Genomic DNA, 21499 nt, shown 5'->3' on the forward strand with positions numbered 1-21499 from the left:
CGGAACCACAATCATACCACGTTCTTACATCATCAATCAGACACACCCCCTTGAACCACTAATCAAGCACAAAAAAGCAAGTAAAGAGAAGATAATTGCTTTCCTCTAGTTTTGTGCTGAGTTCTGGGATGTCAAAGACTCTTGGCCGACGCACGTTTCGATGGATCTAGAAATTAATATCCATCTTCTTCAGGGCCTCAATTATATATAGTGATATAAACAATAACGTGTCGATATGTCACAAGTGAATATTGGGGAATCTGAACGTTATCTTTATGCCAGCTTGTGGAAGTGCTTCCCTGGCTTGCAGTTCACTGCAGCTGACTTGTATGTTGTTCTGTCTGCCGTTCATTTTCAATCCAGTGTATAGGGCTGGCTATTCTCTGCCTAAAATTGATGTTGGACCCCATTTCTTTTTGTCCAGGTATTAGGCTCCACTCTTCTCTACCAAGGGTGGGGGTATCTGTGTAGTGTGTATCTGTGTAGTGTGACTCCCATGGATATCCTGTGCTTTACCTGTTTGACTTTTCCAAATATGCTTCATTCAAAGAGTTTCTTCTGTTGCTGTTTATCGTGGAGAAGATTTCAAATAACGATTTATATCAGGGTTTCCACGAATAGAGGAGAGAGGGTATACACTGGGCCCTCTTTCTCATGTGACGGGGGCCTCGCAACGTCGCTATCAGGAACCAAAAAGAGGCCTACCTCAGGTGCAGACATATTATGAGATATTGTCCCTAGTCGCACATGTAAGATCCATTGAAAGGAAGAGGATGGTCGATCTTTTTTTTTACAGACAAAATGATCCAGGAAGCAGGATTCCAGCTCCCAGTTTTTATTAAGACAGTAAAATTCCCAAAGCAAGCAAGATACAAGGGTGCACATGAGTTTGGCGCCAACTTTAAGCACTTTATCCATCTAAGCACATTTCAGTGGGCTATGAGTATCTTACATTGCAGTAAGGTAAATATGCCGGCCTGAGAATACCACATAGTCAGATTTATGGAATGCTAATGGTTTTAAAGAACTAGGACATTTCTTGTTGAGGGGTATATGTATTACATGGCAAGAACTGCATGCGAGATGTGGCGATCAATGCAATTGTTTTATCTGTGGTTTTAGCAGATTACCCTCTTTTTAAAGAATCACTGTCCAGAGTCCATCTTAAACTCCCACCCTGTAATGTGTTCACTTTTAAGGTCAAAACTAAGGGGGATTGGAAACTGGTATAGATTACTACGGGATCAGGGGGGCAGTCAGCCTAAAGTTTTTAAGTTAAAATCAGTCTGTCCACACAATCCACTTTCTCAGAGTGGCAGTCTGTCTCGCAATGAGGACATAAGAGCAGCATATTTTAAGAGGATGTCCTTTCTATCTCGCTTATTACACCCCAGTGGATCTCCACAGAATGTTCCTGGCAGAAGAGGATCACTGCTTTTGCTGTCAGCAACAGGGGATGGAGGGCTAGTTGCTTATTTTTTTCACCTGCCAAATGGTCACACAGTTTTAGGAAATTGTGTTTTTTCCTTGTGTTTGCTTTGTTTTCTACTTTTAGACTCAGTCTCCAGATTAAGTTCGACCCTGAGTCTATTGCGGCACTTTTCTTGTCTGTTAGTAAGAGTCTGCGATTGGCAAGTGGGGGTCAGGTGTTTATAGTGATAGATTCTCTAATTACTCGTCCACTGATTCTCTGATTATCTCTCGTTCCATTTTTGATCAGTGCTAATAGTTCCTTATTCTGTATTAATTAATTAATATAAAACTGAACATCAGTTTCGTTTTTCTGAGCCAATTCAAGTAGCTTCTTGAGCATCTGTCTAGCTCATCGGGTAATGTCTTTACAGAGAAATAATGGTTCCTTCTCCTGGTAGATACCCAATTGAGGTGGGCTAAGAATTCCACAAATCATTGCTTCTAACCCTACTTTTAGCTTAGCCACATCTACTGTTCTTCCCTTAACTGGGACCAGAACAGTTTTAGAGCTTTTTGGGGTATTAAACCCTCTGAGCCTGTCATCCAATTCTTGGGGAGTAAATCCAGACTCTTCTCTTGAAGTATTTGAATGCAAATCGCCATTGGTCAAATCTCTACTTGTTCCAGGTTGCATATTTAATGTGGATGTATCAGGAAAAGAGATTCCTGTTGGCACAGTCAATTCATAAGCAGTGTAACTTATTTCAGGAGACTCACTTGTTCAGGTGGTAACCTCTGAACCATTCTGCTTCTCGGATCAAATTGTGTCTGATTTAAAATGAAGCTGTACTGTTAGTACCGGTAGTATTACTTAGAGTCGTAACCATAGGCATATGAAGCAAAGATCTTCTTTTCAAATCTAGTAGATTTCAATGTGCAGTATTCACTAGAGCAGGTATAGTCAGAGTGTGGGCAGTATTTACCTGTGACCCAGATTTATAAAGAGGTACAACAGGACCGATAGTAACAGGAATGGTTAAAGCATCTGGTGAATTCAAATCATATGGGTTCAATGAAGTTGTTATTTCTATCACTCCCACCCCCTTACAGGAGAAAAAATTGCAGTCTATTTTAGTATCAGGCATATTAGGGACATTTGGAATTTCAACTATATTTCTGTTTGTCAACCCCTCACTGTGAGATTCATTGTATGGTATTGGACGATTCATCAATAAGTAATTTAAAAGATCATAATCACCGTCACTACTTTCTCCTTCTGTTTCAGCATCACTCTTACCTTTCTCAATATGATTTCTTTTCTCTTTTTGTTTTCCTCTATTCTCTCCTTCGACAGGTACCAAATGGTACATTCTTGTTCCCTGAATAGTATCTGCTCTCCATACTTTCTGTTTTGCATACCATCTAGCTTATGTATACTGATCTATGGTTTTTATATAAGTACCCTGATATATTTTTTTCTCTTTCTGGTGAGCTATGTGTTCTCAAGTATTTAATGCTGCAAATTGAGCTAGGAGGTGGTCTTATTTCGTATAATTTCAGTCTCAAATTCTCAATTATTCTCAAATTAAATATACCATGACGAGGAAATGGTAGAACCTCGTCTTTCTCTGTAATTTGATGTAATTGTTCAAGTCAAATACATGGACGTAATCCTTTATCGATCAAAACATTGTATCCTGGCTACCCTAGGATCTATGTCTACTCCTACTCTAACAGGTATGGTCAAATCTCCTTGTATTAATGTTCATAAAGCTTTGAAAAATGTCATTTTGATTCAGTTTTGTACTTCACTCAACCAGGAAATTAAATTCTCCCACAATTCTTTGAGCAGGGCCTTTGCTTGGGATTGTATTTTTTTGGCCAAAACTGTGTTTGGGGTGGTCCTAGGAGGATGGGACCACCACCAATAATTCAGCATGATGTGCTCTTTGCGTTCAAGCAATCTGCTTGGTTCTCTCCCTAGGTTAGTGAGGACATCAAAATCATCATCTCCCTCACTGCTTGCTGTATTTTCATTTTCACTTTTGTGAGATTACACTAAGTAAGATATAGTGTATGCCAAGTAACCTTATAGTTATAGAGTATCAATGGCACCGAATGGTTCTCACATGGAGTATGTGAGATATTACACCATTACCAATGCTCCCTCCAAATATGGATTTGTAATCTAAGATTTTGCAAACTGTTTGGAGTTTACATCACATTTTAGCTGTGTAGTGTTGACTGTTCTGTGCATATCACCTTTTGAGGCCAGTCCTTCCATGCCACCCTATGTCACCAATTTGAAATCCTCTGATTGTACTGGTTGGGGTCCAGCTATTTTGAGCATAGACTTTGATATGACTATCATGTCCCTTATGTAAGAGGTCTTGTTGCTTTAGTCTGCATGATGACATGTCCAGTGAGCCTCTACGGTGGATTACTTTATTCCAAAACCCTCAATTTATCTGCAGTTCTTGTGGTGTTTTATTCCCCAGGGAGTTTCTGTGATCCAGTCCATATACCAACTGCATTATATGTAGAGTATCTTGGTATAATACTCTCAATTCCATCATCTCATCAGGGCACAATAAAAAATATCATGTGAGTTTCCAAATCTGTGCAACAGGGCGATCATATGCCCAGTTTGCATCATAAAGTTTAGTTTTAATGGCTTGTATCACGCCTACGTACTTGGGACAGTCCTAAGGTGTCTCTTCCCTATGTCTGGTGTTTAGTGGTGAGGTTTTGTGGTAGTCCCATCTCCACACATTTTTTAATTCCTGAGAGAAGGTGGTGTTCTTTCTGAGCTAGTGTCCCATGCTTACCTTATTTTGTGTATCTGTTGGCTTCATATCATCACTCCAGGTCAGGATTGCAAGACATTAGTTGGGAGTATCTCCAACCTGCTACATGCCTTTTTCTGTCCTTCAGAGTCAGGTTTATGGTACAGGTGTGTTGACCTCGCTTAGCACCATGTTGTAGAATTGAGGCTGTGGTAGTACCAGAGTGATCCATAATGTATGACCACAGCACAACCTTTGTTGTCTTTCAGTGTTCTAAATGTCACGCACCGCTTCCTTTTTCCATTTCTTTGCCAGGTTCGCATTGCTGATTTAGTGAGTCATATGCACAGGGAAACCTAATGGGGGCCGATAATGACACATCTACGTGAGTCCTTATTGCAGACATGCCGCCTCCTGCTTCGTTAGGGTATATAAATGATCCACTATCCTTACTTGAGAAGGTGAGATCAAGGTCCTATGAATTAATTTCCCATAATGCTCTTATATCCTGCATCTTACTGGAATAAATTAGATCAAATGTTGTCATGTATTACAGACTTTTTAAGATACAGAGACACATCTGCATCATATTTGCACGCATATTCAAATAGCTTAATTGGTATTAGTTATGTTGGTCTTCATATGTGTAATGCATTCCTACAAATCATAGATAGGAAAAATGCAAATAACAGACATTTTTTAAAGACTCTCACCTTCAGGTAGCAGTTCCATTATCAGTTTAGGATAAGCAATGTTGCTACAGCCCACTTTAGTTCCACAAACAATGTGACAGATTTCTGGATCCACACAGGCAACTTCATCTACAAACAAATATATAATCTTTTAAGTGAAACATGATGTACCCACATTTTATTTTCAAACATAACAAAAAAAATATTTATGTTTTACTTGATAAGAAATGGGAAACAGAATAAGTCTTCTAGAGGGCAAGGACAGAAAAAACACATTGTGCACCATGATTAGCTTAGAAAATACTTTAGCCTATCGATGCTCATATTTTGAATTCATAATTACTTTATTCAGACCAAAGCTAGCTGTCAAGGAGACAGGATTTCAACAGTGACCACAAAAATTCTGCCAACATCTATGGTAATTGTAAACTTAAGGTGAAATCATATTCCCTTGTTATTGATCATTAAGGCATCATATGTTCTTTAAACGGTGTGTGGCCCTAAATATTTAACCTGTTTCCCCCTATTTTGTAAGGTGACACTATATGTAAATTTCCAGATAAAGGCTTAGAATGATATTTGAAGGATGGAAAAGAGCATCAAGGTAATTAAGTCCACATATCCGTACCAGTGATGTATATAAATATATTTATTGACTAAAAAATACAAACGTTAAAATAATGTTTTAGTGAGGTGGATATGTCAGTGACAGCCTTAATGTTTTGAACAAAAAAGCACTGAATTTTACCAGTTATAGTTAGGAGAGCTAACAATAACTTGCACTCCTTCAATGCACTCCTTAAAGTCTCACAAATTACATCACTCATGACAAGGGTAGTGACATCACTGATGACATCTCAAATGACATCACTGATTATATCACTGATTACATCATCTACAGAAGCACTGACACACCCACTCACACTCATATACAAACTCTCGTTAGTGCACTACCACTCTGATTTTTGCCCCAAGTGGACTCCATCCCACGGTCCTAGCATTTTTTTTATTTTAACTTTCAAATCCTGCCTCTGAAGCAATCAAGCCATCTCGAAATTCCAATAGTTTTTATTTTCATAGTTGAAAGTGGCAGAGTGTGTGCCTTGCATTAGTTCTTCCACATTTCAGGTCCATCAGGAGCCTTGGTCACAGGTGAAGCAAGTTTGCAATGTTTACTAATCACATGATTTTTAAATGCAAGAAGCAGTGTGCCAAGTAGTCCAAAATACTACATTAACCAGCATGCCTCTGAATGAAATATTCACAAGTATCAGCACAATTGCGGTGTATTTTTAAATTTTGGCAAAGTACCATATAAACAAATGCAATTTCCCAAAGTGATTTTGAACACCACTACAGCTCGAATGCTGGTCTGAATTACACCTCATTTGACAGAGAGGTAGCTGTTTGTCTTGAAATAGCCCTTTTGTGAATTAGTGTAAATCTATTCAGTAGTTGTGGAGTTATTGAAGGAAAACCAAAATTGTATATCCAGGGTCTTGGACCCACCCGGACCCCTGCGGTGGATCAGCAAAGTCACACGCCACCAGCAAGGCCGTGGTTGACTGACCACAATCTCATCGGGAGGTTGCAGGCCACCTTTTTAATTATCAGGGAACGGTCCCGGGGTCTTAAAATTAATCAACAGAATGATTAAAAAGGTCAGGGCACAGGTACCCTGAACTTATGGATGCGTTAGAGAAGTGTCAGACGGGTCTATATTGGGTATGAAATGGAGTTATATATTTCCTTCCAATTCTGGAATCTGTAGATCCCCTGCGAGGCTCAAAGCAGCCCCAATATAAACCTATGATAGATCTGTGAATCTTGACGCACTTTGAAAACAAAACACTTTCAGATCAATTCAGACATTAACTCTCACAACCATTTACAGACCTGTAAAGTCAAAAACCCACTAACAGGCCTATGCAGGTATTCACATACCTACTCACAGACCCACTTATACACTCACATACCCACTCACAGACTCACAAACTGATACTCAGGCATCAACTCACAGACCCACTCACACTCACACTCACTCACCCACACACAGCCACTCAGAAACCCACTCACAGGACTAATCAGACACTCGCAGACACACTCACAGGTCCACACAGGCTCTCACAAAGCCATTCACAGACTCACAAAGACACTCACACACCAACTCACTGACCCACCCAGGAACTCAAACACCCATGTACAGACCAACACAGATACTCTCATACCTACTCACAGACCTGGACATACACACTTACTGACAGACACACTAAGGCACTCATATAGCCACTCACAGACCCACACAGGCACTTATCCCCCTCTAACAGACCCTGGAGACATTCAGACACCATCTCACAGACCTATTCAGACACTCATACACCCACTCACAGACCCACACAGATACTCACAGACCCACACACAGACACTCCAACACCCACTCACAGGCCTACATAGACACTCGTATACCAACTCACAGATATGCTCACACACTCACATATCCATTGAAAGTCCAACAGACCCTCACATATCACAGACCCATACAGGAACTCACATATCCTCCCATAGATGCACAAAGACCCTCACACACCCACTCACAGACCCATACATTCACACAAACACATATACACACACTCACAGACCCACATTGGCATTGACTCACCCACTCACAGACTTACGAAGGCATTGACACACCCACTCACAGACCAATGCAGGCATTGAGAGACCCATTCATACACCCACGTAGGCACCAATACAGATACTCACACACCCAAATCACAGACCCACACAGGAACTCACCCATGTACTCGCAGACCCACACAGACACTCACACACCCATTGGCAGACCCATACACTCACATACATACACACACACATTCACAGACACACATAGGTATTCACACACCAACTCACAGACCCACACATGCACTCACATACCCACTCACAGACCCACACAGGCACTCTCATACCCTCTTACCCACAGGCGAATACAGCCACTCACACAACCGCTTAGAGACACACATAGGCAGTCTCACACCCACACACATACCCACACAGCCACACATAGGCCCACTCACAGAGCCATGCAGGCACTCAGAGGTCTACTCACACACCCACTTATAGACCCACACATATGCTCACACACTCACTTAAAGACCCATATATGCACTGTCAATCCCCCTGACAGAACTACACGGGTACTCACAGACCCACTGACAAAGCCATCCAAGCATTCACACACACACTCTCAGAAATCCATACAAGCACTAGCAAACCTATTCACATACCCACACAAGTACTCAAATACCCACTCAAAAGACCTAAACAGGTACTCACACAATCACTCACGGATCCATGTATTCACTTTTACACCCACTTACAGGTCCATATAGGTACTCACACACCCACTCAGAGACCCATTCATATATCCACTCACAGATCCCCTTACACTCTCATATCCACTCATAGACCCACTCAGATACTCTCATGCTCACTGAGACACACATACACCTACTCATAAACCTGCAAAGACATGCATGCACAAACCCATGGACTTACTCAGACACTAATCACATACTCCCAGACCCACTCAAACTGTCTCACACCCACTCACAGACCAAGTGAAACACCTGTGCACCCACTCAGAGGCCTTCTCAGATATTCTCACACCCACTCACAGAGCTACTAAGACAATCATGCACCCACTAACAGATCTACTGAGACACCCTCATGCCCACTCACAGACCCATTCAGACACTAATGAATGTCTTTATTGTTTAAGTTAATTAAAACCATAACAATTTCATAATACAAATATAAAGTCACTATAAAATATTATTTTAAAAAGAATGATATTTTTAAAAACATGAACCCACTTATGAATTCAATATTTTCAATAAAGCAACAACAGTGTCCTTCTCATGATGCCAACTTAAAATGTGTCTCATAATAAAGTAAGAATTTCATTATTTTACAAGTCAACTGAGGGTCAGTCGTGCGGAGTCCTTTAATTATTGCACCTCTACACGTTCGAATACCTCTGTCGTTAAATGCCTTTATCAGTAGTCGCATGCGTTGCATTTTTAAATTAGGACCGACGCATATTAGATGGACGATATCTTGCCAGGCTTCCCCACATAAACCGCAAGATTTGATGCCACTATATTTCTACGACTGTTGTTCCGCTAGGCTTGGTAATACCCCAAATCTTGTTGCCATTAGTTTGAGTTTCAAGTGCGGCGAGTATGTTGCGCTGAGGTATTCCGCCGGTCGAAGAGTTGTATATGATTGGAGAACCATCCATCCATGTGATCTTTTTGCTAAAGTGGCTTTGTCTGCCAATAATGATTGCAGTTTTGACGTCTTATTTGCTAAGCCACGGAAGATTTGGAATGACGCGTTCTTTGACCATAGCTCCTTCGTATTAGTATCATCTAATGCTTTTTTTTTTAAATTTCCCGTAACTTGAGTTTGGATCTTCCTGGGCTTGCCACAAGGCATCAATTAGCAGATTAGCTCGATTCTGCCACAGTTTATACCATGTTTTGATTGCTGCGTATTTTCTCCCAATAGCCTGCTTGATGAGGCCAAATTCAAGTCAGACCTGGGCCGGAGCTGCTGACTGGGGTAAACTGAACGCTTTTTTGTATGCCTTTGTCTGTATTGAGTCTAAGATTTTAACATCTTTCCCATTTAGCACTATGCTTCCATACGTGATTGATGGTAGAAGCTTAGCGGCCATCACAGAAATTAGGGCGTAAATCACGGACCATGTAGCTTCTTCGCGATAGCGCAAAAGGCATAAATATTTCCGTTTCCTTTTTTTCAAGATATTGAATCTGAGATTGAAAATTCATACTTTTGTCGATATATACCCCTAGGTACTTATCGGTTTTTACTATTTCACGGCATTTTTCTCCTAATTTAAATTGATACTGATGTCGTGAGCAGTTCGTGAACAACATAGTTTTTGTTTAAGTCTCGTTAATCTCTAGTGCGTTGATGTTGGCAAACAGCAAGAGTTCATTAAGTGCCCTTTGTAGGCCTACACGGGTCAGGCTAAACAAAACGATATCATCTGCATAAGAAAGATGCGTTATGGGCTGGTTTCCCAGCCGTGGAGGGTGTGCATTTGCTTGATCCAATCGAGGTGAGAGGTCAGCCATAAAAAGATTGAATAAGTGGGGGGCTAATACATAGCCTTGTTTTAATCCGATCTCAGTTGGTATTTTTTTTTACACTTTGGTACCATTCACCAGTTTTACACGGACCCACGTATTTGTGTAGAGTTGTATGATAGGGCGTAATATTGTTTCCGGAAGCCCCAGGTTGTGTAGTTTTGCCCATAGGAGCCCACGCTTCACTCGATCGAACGCCGATTTGAAGTCTATAAAACACTCATGTAGCGGTCTTCGCTAGTGTTTGCATTTATCGACCATCGTTGCAAGAGCCAAAATATTTGTTGTGGTGCCACAACCATTTTCGAAATCCAGTTTGGTTGACAGGAATCAGGGCATTTGTATTAGACCATTCCACCAGGTCCTCCAGGATTAGTGTGGCAAAGTATTTCGCTTCCACGTCCATGAGTGCAATTAACCGGTAGTTTGCCGGATCCGCCCGATCACCACCCTTGTGGATCGGATTAATGATTGACCCCTTCCAGCTTGTGGGGAGGGTATTTGTTAAAGTGATCTCATTGTAAAGACCATGTAATGATTTCACCCAGTAGTCTGGATCCGTCCTAAAAATGGCTTGCGGGATGCCATTTGGACCTGGGGTGCCATCATTACGACCCTTTTCTATTATACTTGCAATGTCTTCTACTGAGTAGCCTTGACTTTCCTGGGTTATGGTTGTTCCATGATCTAATGATTCTGCAAGAGTCTTCACATTTGGTACTGCAATTAAGGCATCGGGACTCACTGAGTAGCCTTGACTTTCCTGGGTTATGGTTGTTCCATGATCTAATGAATCTGTAAGAGTCTTCACATTTGGTACTGCAATTAAGGTATCGAGACTCACAGTATTTGGCTGATTCACGGAAGTTGCATGGTCATCAAATATTTTTGTTAAGTGGGATGCCCATGAGTTCTCTGATATAAATGCGTTGTTTATAATTTTTTTGATCTTATCAGTTTGTTGACTTGTTTCCAGAAAAGCCTATTGTTTGCTTGTTTGGCACTGAAAATTAATTTTGTCCAGAGGCTTTCCTGTTGTGCCTTTAGGTCCTTCCAAATTTGGATTTTATACTGCCTTTTGGCAGTCTTTATATCCTTACAAACTACTACACAAAACGGAATCCTGAAGACTATTGACAATGTACTCTAAGAACAATGTACATATGAACAGAGTGAAGAATATTCTCTCTCTAACACCACAAGTGTGTGAAAAGGGGAAGGCTACAACAAAAAAATCATACAAGGATATTAAGGTATCCCATCACTACACAGTATTGTGCCCAGTGTCATCATCTGGGAACCAAACAGTGCCCACACAGGCTCTCTTATAAATCAGAGAAAACCATTGCGTGAAGTACCGTATCCTTCTGATGATTTTATCTGAAGGAAAAAACTGAACCAAGATCTGTGTAGTGTACTAAGTCTGACATGTATTTATTGTCACAATTCGTGCAGTGCATGTAAGTGAAGTGATTTAAAAAGGGTAAACTCCCTGGATCATGTGTACGTTGATGCAAAGCACATATTATTATCGGATCCACGCAGTTGCCCTACTAAAACTGTGTAAATGATAAAGTGAAAGAGACTTAGAACAGTTTAAACTTAATCACTGCTCCAACAATAGCTTGGTCAACATGTTTCTGACTTCCTTGGATATAAGAACCCTGGTATTCTTCAGGACCATATCAATTAATGTCACTGCATCAACAAGCTTTTTCCAAGTGGATATAAATCAGATACATACAGTCTCTGTATTGCTTCTAAGAACCACGATGAGCATGTGGGAAGTGCTGCATCAATGATCCACAGTGGTTATTTAGTCATCAATAAAGCGCACACCGCTAGCCCCTCCTCCGGATCGCCCCTCGGGACTCTGGTACTTGTCGTTCTTTAGTGGATCACCCAGGTGGTTGCAAGTAGGTACTTGTTGGACTGATGAATCTCTAGACCCGATACATGTTCCGGGTTTTAGGATATCGCCCAAGACATGTCTTGGGTTTCGGGATAACTTCCCTCATCAGTAGAGAAAGATCGTTAGGGGTGGAAGAGAAGGCCGCCACACAACAGTCAAAGGCCTCGATGCCAGAACTGGCACGCAGGTGCGTCGTCCAAGAGCCGGTCGGCCCAGAGCTCAAGGGAGCCATATTGTGTTTAGTCATCAATGGAGCGCACACCGCTAGCCCCTCCTCCGGATCGCCCCTCGGGAATCTGGTACTTTAGTGGATCACCCAGGTGGGTGCAAGTCGGTACTTGTTGGACTGATGAAGCTCTAGACCTGATACATGTCCCGGGTTTTAGGATATCGCCCGAGACATGTCTCGGGTTTCGGGATAACTTCCCTCATCAGTAGAGAAAGATCGTTAGGGGTGGAAGAGAAGGCCGCCACACAACAGTCAAAGGCCTCGATGCCAGAACCGGCACGCAGGTGCGTCGTCCAAGAGCCCGTCGGCCCAAAGCTCAAGGGATCCATATTGTGTTTAGTCATCAATGGAGCGCACACCGCTAGCCCCTCCTCCGGATCGCCCCTCGGGACTCTGGTACTTGTCGTTCTTTAGTGGATCACCAAGGTGGGTGCAAGTCGGTACTTGTTGGACTGATGAATCTCTAGACCTGATACATGTCCCGGGTTTTAGGATATCGCCCGAGACATGTCTCGGGTTTTCCGGATAACTTCCCTCATCAGTAGAGAAAGATTGTTAGGGGTGGAAGAGAAGGCCGCCACACAACAGTCAAAGGCCTCGGTGCCAGAACCGGCACGCAGGTGCGTCGTCCAAGAGCCCGTCAGCCCAAAGCTCCAGGGAGCCATATTGTGTTTAGTCATCAAAGAAGCGCACACCGCTAGCCCCTCCTCCGGATCGCCCCTCGGGACTCTGGTACTTGTCGTTCTTTAGTGGATCACCCAGGTGGGTGCAAGTCGGTACTTGTTGGACTGATGAATCTCTAGACCCGATACATGTCCCGGGTTTTAGGATATCGCCAGAGACATGTCTCGGGTTTCGGGATAACTTCCCTCATCAGTAGAGAAAGATCGTTAGGGGTAGAAGAGAAGGCCGCCACACAACAGTCAAAGGCCTCGATGCCAGAACCGGCACGCAGGTGCGTTGTCCAAGAGCCCGTCGGCCCAAAGCTCAAGGGAGCCACATTGTCAAGTCAAGTCAAATGATCTTTATTCGGAATAAAAACATCCATAAAAGTACATACAAAATACAATAAAAACAATATGATACAATAATGACATCTGGAAAACAAGTCTAAGAACAGTCAAACATAATCAAATTTCAATTTCATATCTACACGCAAATTTGTCCCTTCATATTATAATAAAAACAGCTTTATACACAATTTAAAAATATGCAACTAAGAGATTCTCTAAAGCGCATAGAAAGAAGTGCAGTGTGCAATTATTCTACCTCAATATATAAAGTGGCTCGTGATCTGACGGCAGCTTTAAGGAAGCAGCTCACCCTGAATATAACTTCATCTGATCCCAGTAGTAAAAAAGACCTCAATGCTAATTTAAAATTAGTCAATTCATGTTTTCTACAATAAGTCATTAAATAATGGACGGAAAGTTTTTTATAAAAACCACAAAAGAACAAGAAATGCATAAGGCTCTGTTTCATATTAGGGTTACATGGACAATTTAGAGTTTCTAGATGTTTATTGTAACCCAAAGGGAAATTTAGTAAATTTACTATACTCCCATCTCGGAAACGAAACAGTAAACCCCTATTCCACCTGCCAAGGTGCAGACGTAAGTACCTATATGGTGGGCCAGGATGTTTAATGTGGGGTTCAGAATAGCCCATATATTTTGTAACAGTGCATTTAGTCAAGTTCTTCCTTTCCCGCTCCTCTCTATACAAATCATATAGTGCCCTAAGAATAATGGTCTTATGGGAACGATTTATTAAACTTGGTATAGTAAACAGAGAACCCTGCCCTACACTTTCAAGGCAATCTTTTACCGCTTTTAACCATGGTATACAGAGTGCCCTATCGCATTTTAAGCAATCTAAAATTATTTCGCGGGTCAGGATGGCAGCCGGGTTATTCCATATCCTTAGCCAGAAGAGTGCTGGTCTGGATCTTACAAAGTCCTCTATGTATGAGATGTTTAATTCGTTATGGCACACATAGTTTGGGGAACAAATGACCCCGCCCAGCACCTTCCGGCAGAACCTATTTTCTTCCATTTGGATATGGGAGCAGTTTGTGTAACCCCAGACCTCGGCGCCATAAGTGCCAGTTGGCATGCATTGGGTTTGATAGATCTTAACTAGTGGTGTAATTACGTCTGCGTAGTTGGGTTGTCTCAAAGAGATAACACAATTTATGGCTTTACCCAACTTATTCCTAGCATAAGATACATGTGCATGCCACGAACCAGTGTTTGAAAATAGCAACCCCAAATAGGGGAAAGTACTGGTACTTTTCAAAACATTTGACCCTGATTTAATCTCGGCAATTTTATAATTTTTAGGGCCACAACTCATGATTAAGGATTTTTTAAAATTAGTTGTCAGGCCTAAGTCGGCCATAAAAAGAACAAATCCTGAAATTAGAGTGCGGAGTGCCTTGGGGGTGCGGCCCATCAGGACAAAGAGCCACATTGTGTTTAGTCATCAATGGAGCGCACACCGCTAGCCCCTCCTCCGGATCGCCCCTCGGGACTCTGGTACTTGTCGTTCTTTAGTGGATCACCCAGGTGGGTGCAAGTCGGTACTTGTTGGACTGATGAATCTCTAGACCCGATAAATGTCCCGGGTTTTAGGATATCGCCCGAGACATGTCTCGGGTTTCGGGATAACTTCCCTCATCAGTAGAGAAAGATCGTTAGGGGTGGAAGAGAAGGCCGCCACACAACAGTCAAAGGCCTCGATGCCAGAACCGGCACGCAGGTGCGTCGTCCAAGAGCCCATCGGCCCAAAGCTCAAGGGAGCCATATTGTGTTTAGTCATCAATGGAGCGTACACCGCTAGCCCCTCTTCCGGATCGCCCCTCGGGACTCTGGTACTTGTCGTACTTTAGTGGATCACCCAGGTGGGTGCAAGTCGGTACTTGTTGGACTGATGAATCTCTAGACCCGATACATGTCCCGGGTTTTAGGATATCGCCCGAGACACGTCTTGGGTTTCGGGATAACTTCCTTCATCAGTAGAAAAAGATCGTTAGGGGTGGAAGAGAAGGCCGCCACACAACAGTCAAAGGCCTCGATGCCAGAACCGGCACGCAGGTGCGTCGTCCAAGAGCCCTTCGGCCCAAAGCTCAAGGAAGCCATATTGTGTTTAGTCATCAATGGAGCGCACACCGCTAGCCCCTCCTCCGGATCGCCCCTCGGGACTCTGGTACGTGTCGTTCATTAGTGGATCACCCAGGTGGGTGCAAGTCGGTACTTGTTGGACTGATGAATCTCTAGACACTCCACAGTGGTTATACCTCACCTCACGCGGCTCCAGCTCGATTGGGTGAGACCCCGCTCTATCCGTCGGTGCCTCCCGGCACTATCGAGGCTGGGATGGAGGTCTTTATATCCTGCCATGTATGTTTGGGGGTTTTCTGTGCATTGTTCTTCCTCACCATCTTTCTTAATTCTTTCCTTTACAAGAAGGCTGTCCTAGACATATTTGTTTTAGGCTTTAGCCTCCTTGTCTGTGCGAAATTGCTTTTTGGTGCCTTAAGCAATAGCATTTCGGTGAAAATAGACCAACATTCTACATGTGTTTTTGCCTGTTGTATTCTTGGCTTCGACTATTTGTTTTGCTAATGTTGATAGTTCAGGTAGGGTTTCTGTTGACCATCGAATTCTTTTGAGGTTTGTCGTGGTCAACTGACCCAGCTCGACGGACGCTGCACAGTGTTTATTGTAACCTAATTCCAGTTCAAATACTTGATATGCATGATCACTTCGGGTGGAATATTTAATCTTATATTTCATCACGCAAGCCAGTAAGGGAAGAGTTATCATAGTATAGTCCAGGATTGACTGCCCGTGAGTACCTTGATAGGTCCAGCGTGGAGGGTTGTCCTCTTTTGTTCTACCATTTAGGACGCGCAGACCTAGATGTTCTAGTGACTGGACCAACTGTTGCCCCTTTAGGTCCTGTCTCTTTATTAATGCATATGCTTGTGGAGGAACGGACCATAGCACGTTGTCTACTAGCAGCTGATCATCATCGTCTGGTGTATGGATTAAATATGAATTAAAATCGCCAGTTATAATTATCTCCCATTCTGGATTATCGAATCTGTTTGAAGCGACTAATGACATTAATGTTTCTATTTGTACCTTTTTTTCCCTTGCATTTGGATGAATGTACAGATTTATTAAAATTACGGTTTCATTATTTTTTTGACCCTGTTCTATTTTTATAACTTGTAGATCATGTGTAGTACTCGGTAATTGTTCTGTACGAATGTTTAGCGCGGTTGAAACATAGGTTGCCAAACCGCCCATCGGCCTTCCATAATTGTGTATTCTGGTAGCTTTTACTTGGTGGAGTGTACAGTTGGGTACATCCTTACACTCCATCATCCATGTTTCTTGCAGGGTGATGGTGTCATAGCACTTCCAAGAAGCTGGGGCTGTATCTTCCTCTAATTCTTTTTTGGCACCAGCGATGTTCCAAGATAAAAATCTTATGTTACTCCTGGCGATGCTTTTGCCCTTTGTGGCTGGTCATTCCATATTCCTAACATTTAAGGCTGCGGCCATCCAATTCCATTTGTTGCCCTCTTGTTGAGGAGTAGGAGTCATTGTAGCGTCTCCGGACAGGTTTGTTTTTCCTCTTGCATTGTGGTGTACTGAGTATGCAGGTATGATCGGTACTTCCTCTTTTTTGTTTTTCTTTATCTCTGTTAGTAGAGGAGAGGGATATCGTCTCTTTGTTGGTCTTGTCATTGTGATACCCCAACTTTCAAACATTTCTCTGGCATTCATTATTAGTGCTACAATATCTTCATTTTTCCAGGTTGATAATGTTTCTTCCATACTACTATTCTCTTCTTTCTCGAGAAATTCAATAGACAACGAGTCAGAAGTAGACAGATGCTTACATACCCACTCACAGACCTACACAGACATTCATGCACCCACTCACAAACTCACTATGACACTTACACACTGTCATAGGCACACACAGGCACTCTTGCACCCACTTGCAGATCAACTCAGACATTCATGCACCCACTCACAAACCCACTGAGACACTCATACACCCACTCAAAGACCTACTGAGACACTCTCACACCCACTCACATACCCACTCACCGACCCATACAGCCACTAACATACACTTCCTCTAAGGTTACAGGTTTCAGTTTGGAATTACTTTTATATCAACCTTAGAAATTCAGTGCAAAAATGAAAGGTTTTTGGGACATTACAGTTAGGAATACAAATTTTAAAAATAGAGTCACTGAAAAAAACAAAGGTTACATGGCTGTTATAGTTATGTTGTGTTATGTTATTTTAATTGATTACAGGCTCAAATCACCCCCTGTGGGTTATCTTGGTGCGGGACCAAGACAGATGGTAGGCAAAAGGCACTATTGAAATAGGTAGGTCTTAAGCACTTTTCTGAAGTGTGAGTGATTTTTACAGATGCGTAATTGCATAGGCAATTTATTCCAGAGGTGAGGGGCAAGGAAGGAGAAAGACCTGCAGCCTGCCTTAGCCTTCTTGAACCTGGGGACTTTGAGCAAGGCCTTGTCACATTATCTTAAAATTCTTGGAGGAGTATAGAGCAAATGTTTGGAGGCTAAATATGTGGAACCATGTCAATGGAGGGCATGGTGTGTTACATAGCATACCTTAAAAAGTATTATTTTTCTCGCCAGTGTTCAGTGTAGGTACTGAAGAAGAGGGGCAGTTGCTGTGCCAGGCGGGAGGTTACATATAAGACGTGCAGCAGTGTTCTGAATAACCTGAAGTTTAGAGAGCTGCTTCTCATTTCTGGAAGCCAAAAGTGAATTGCCTCAATCCAGATGGGTGATAATCAGCGACTGGACAAGGGTTTTCCTTGAGGGGAGTGGCAGTAAAAGGAAAACCTCTTCTCAGCAAACACAACATTTGAAAACAAGAGCCAGTAATGGCCAAAGTGTGTTCTATCATAGAAAGGCATTGGTCCCGGCGGAATCCCAGATTTTTGTACCACTAGTTTGGGTACTGGGACAGGAACCAGCTCTAATGCCCACCAGTCAGGAGTCCCGAGAAATTGGGTCTGTCCAAATAACATAATTCCTGTTTTTGAGGGATTATGCTGAAGTCTGTTTTCCAACATTCAGGTTGCTATGGCTTTCATCCTGGAGAAGAAAGAAGCATTAGATTTGGACAGATTGTTCCCAAAGGAGAAGAGCAGCTGCATATTGTCTACATAAGAAATTATCTCAAAACCAAAATCTCTGATTAATTTAGTCAGGGGGGCCATATAAATATAAAAAAGCTTAGGGCTGATGCAGGACCCCTGAGGCACCCCATAGTCAAGTGATCTAGTTCTCGACTTGTAAGGACCCAGAATGACAGTTTGGGTACTGTTTGACAGGAAGTCAGCTACCCATTGGAGAGACATGCCATGAATCCCAATCTGCAGTAGTATATCAAGGAAATAAAATGTAAAAAAAAGTAGAAATTCATTTTTTAAAAGACAAAGGTTACAGGGTTGTTATGTAAGGTTTATATTTTATCCATACAAAGCCATAAACATTCAGCAATTATATTTACCTGATCCAACTATAGCATACACCCCACAAAATGCAATGCTTATGACCTCACATATTACATCACTCAGGATATGGTCAGTGATATCACTTATGACATCACTGATTACATCATCCACAGACCCACTCATACACCTATACAACCTATCATATACCAACCACTCACATACCCATAGAAATACTCACTCACCTACTTACTCACCCTTACAGCCACTCATAAACCCAATGTATCCCCCACACAGCAACTCGCAGAGCCAATACAGGCACTCACATACCCACACACTCACCAATACAGCCACTCACAAACGCACTCAGTTACCCAAACAGCCTCTCACAGAGTCACTCACTCACCCATTAAACCACACACGCACACTAACACAATCACTTAATTGCCCTTTCACACTTTCCTACAACCTCTCTCTCTCTCTCTCTCTCTCTCTCTCTCTATCTCTCTCTCTCTCTCTCTCTCTCTCTCTCTATATATATATATATATATATATATATATATATCACCGTATTTCATCCAAACATCCAATCCAGCCGGACAGAAGAATATTCATATATATATATATATATATATATATATATTATCTACTGGCGGTCGCCAGTAGGTAGTTATAGTTAGGATTGTTTTCCATAGGGAAATCGCAACATTCTATTGGGAATAACATTGGCGCCGGTTGAGGAATCTGCCTGAAATTTTCCTCAAATTTGCCTCGCGGCTCTCCGCTCCTTCCCTGAAAGTTTGGGGGGGGGGGATTCGTCAATCGGGGGCCGAGATAAAAGGGGGGTCCCAAAACGTGTTTTCCCCATGTTAATTTCCATAGGGCGGTTGGACTCACTTTTAGCTCGAACGGCTGAATGGATTTTCACCTAACTTGGCAAAATTGTAGGGACTGGTAGCCCGATGTGCCTTTGCTATGTCTCAAGATATGTGCTACAGTGGATTTTGAGTAATTTAGGTTTAAAAAAATATATATATCTATAGCCGTGCCCCGGTACGCGCACCGGGGAGCGCTCCGGGCGCTCACCGCGAGTTCGCGCGCGGAAAGCTGATTGGCTTTCGGGTGTCTGTAAACATTCGAAACAGTCCGGAGCGGCCGCCATCTTGTGTCTCGGTAGGATCGAGACACAAGAGGTGGCAAAAACAAAGGGGGAAATAACCAAAAGGGGGCAGGGTAGACCCACCCTGACCCCCTAGGTTTGATGTGGGGGCCATAAAAGGGTCCCGCGGGACAAAAAAAATAAAAAAATAAAAATTGATTTTCACGGGGGGAGCGCCCGGTACGCGCACCGGGGAGCGTACCGGGAAGCGTACTTTGGTGAAAAATAGTGAAAAAAACTTAGTGTAAAATAATCATTTTGAGTGATCGGAGGTAGGGTAGCTCTGAAAAGAGCTTTTGGGTTCTGTGGCTGATTTAGGTACCTACAAGTACATCCCACACATACACACACGCACACACCCCACACACACACCGCACACACACCCACACACACACTCCTCACACACACACACCCACACATCACACACACACACACCCCACACACATAACCCTACACCCCCACACCCACACACTCCCCACACGTACCTCACACACCCACACCTCCACCCACACCCAAACACCCCACACACCCACACCGACACCTTACACATCTACACCCACAACCACACCACACACCCACACTCACACACACCCCCCCACACACACACACACACCTCACAGACACACCCCACACATCCCCCCACACGCCCCCCCACACACACACCTTACAGACACATCCACACATCCTACACACACGCACACATCCCACACACATACCCCCCACATCCACACACACCCCACACACAGCTCACACACCCACACCTCCACCTACACCCAAACACCCCACACTCCCACACCCACATTACACACTCACACTCACACCCCCACCCACACCCACACACCCCACACACCTACACCCACACACACACCACACCCCCCCACACACACAGACACACACCTCACAAACACACCCCACACACACCTCACCCCCCCTCACACATGGGGAAAACCCAGTGAAACAGTAAAATAATAATTTAAAGTGCTTAGAGGTAGGGTAGCTCTGCATAGAGTTGTTGTGTTGTGTGCGTGATATAAGTACCAGCATGTAGGTACCAATGCAGAGTTTTAAATTCAATGTAGACTGTGTCCTCTGTAGATAATTTGCATGTTGTTACAGAAGTTATTGTGGTATATGGAATCTATACTATAGTCTGTCAGGAAAGCAGAAACAACATGGAGGCAGGAGATGAAAAAGAGATGTCAAATAAACATTGGAGATAATATAGTGGGAGAAAGGAAGTAACTATGAGTAAAATTATTATGTAACATAAAAAAGTTGCACAGTATACTATAAGTCTCACATTATATTATATTCATTTTGGTACTATTTCATGAATTACATATAAAAAAGAATAATGTCTGGAACAATTTTTAAGTATTAAATAAAAATATATTGCTCTGATTTTTCAAAATGTAATAATACTTCCAACATTATTTCGTCAGGAATGTCCTCATTTGGATTACATGATTCCATTTCTTCCACATATTTAAGATACTCTTCATCAAGAGACTGATCCAAAAAGTCTAAATCATTAATCTCTTCCTCTGGGTTGTTCTCGAGATCAATTTCGAATGAAATATTAAATTTCTTTTGCTCTCCTTCCATTTTGTTG

The 21499-nt window shown here is 42.6% G+C and overlaps 1 protein-coding gene across 1 annotated transcript in view; it reads right to left on the reverse strand.

Annotated features, from left to right (window-relative positions):
* LOC144799857 (sodium/glucose cotransporter 4-like) overlaps positions 1-21499 on the reverse strand; it is an 803794-nt gene that overhangs the window by 420880 nt on the left and 361415 nt on the right. Inside the window, exon 9 of the mRNA XM_078671442.1 lies at positions 4913-5020. Within this exon, the coding sequence (XP_078527568.1) occupies positions 4913-5020 (108 nt within the window). The remainder of the gene's footprint in view (positions 1-4912; positions 5021-21499) is intronic.

Source organism: Lissotriton helveticus, chromosome 1_2 (genome assembly GCF_964261635.1).
Source record: "Lissotriton helveticus chromosome 1_2, aLisHel1.1, whole genome shotgun sequence".
Classification (NCBI taxonomy): Eukaryota; Metazoa; Chordata; class Amphibia; order Caudata; family Salamandridae; genus Lissotriton; species Lissotriton helveticus.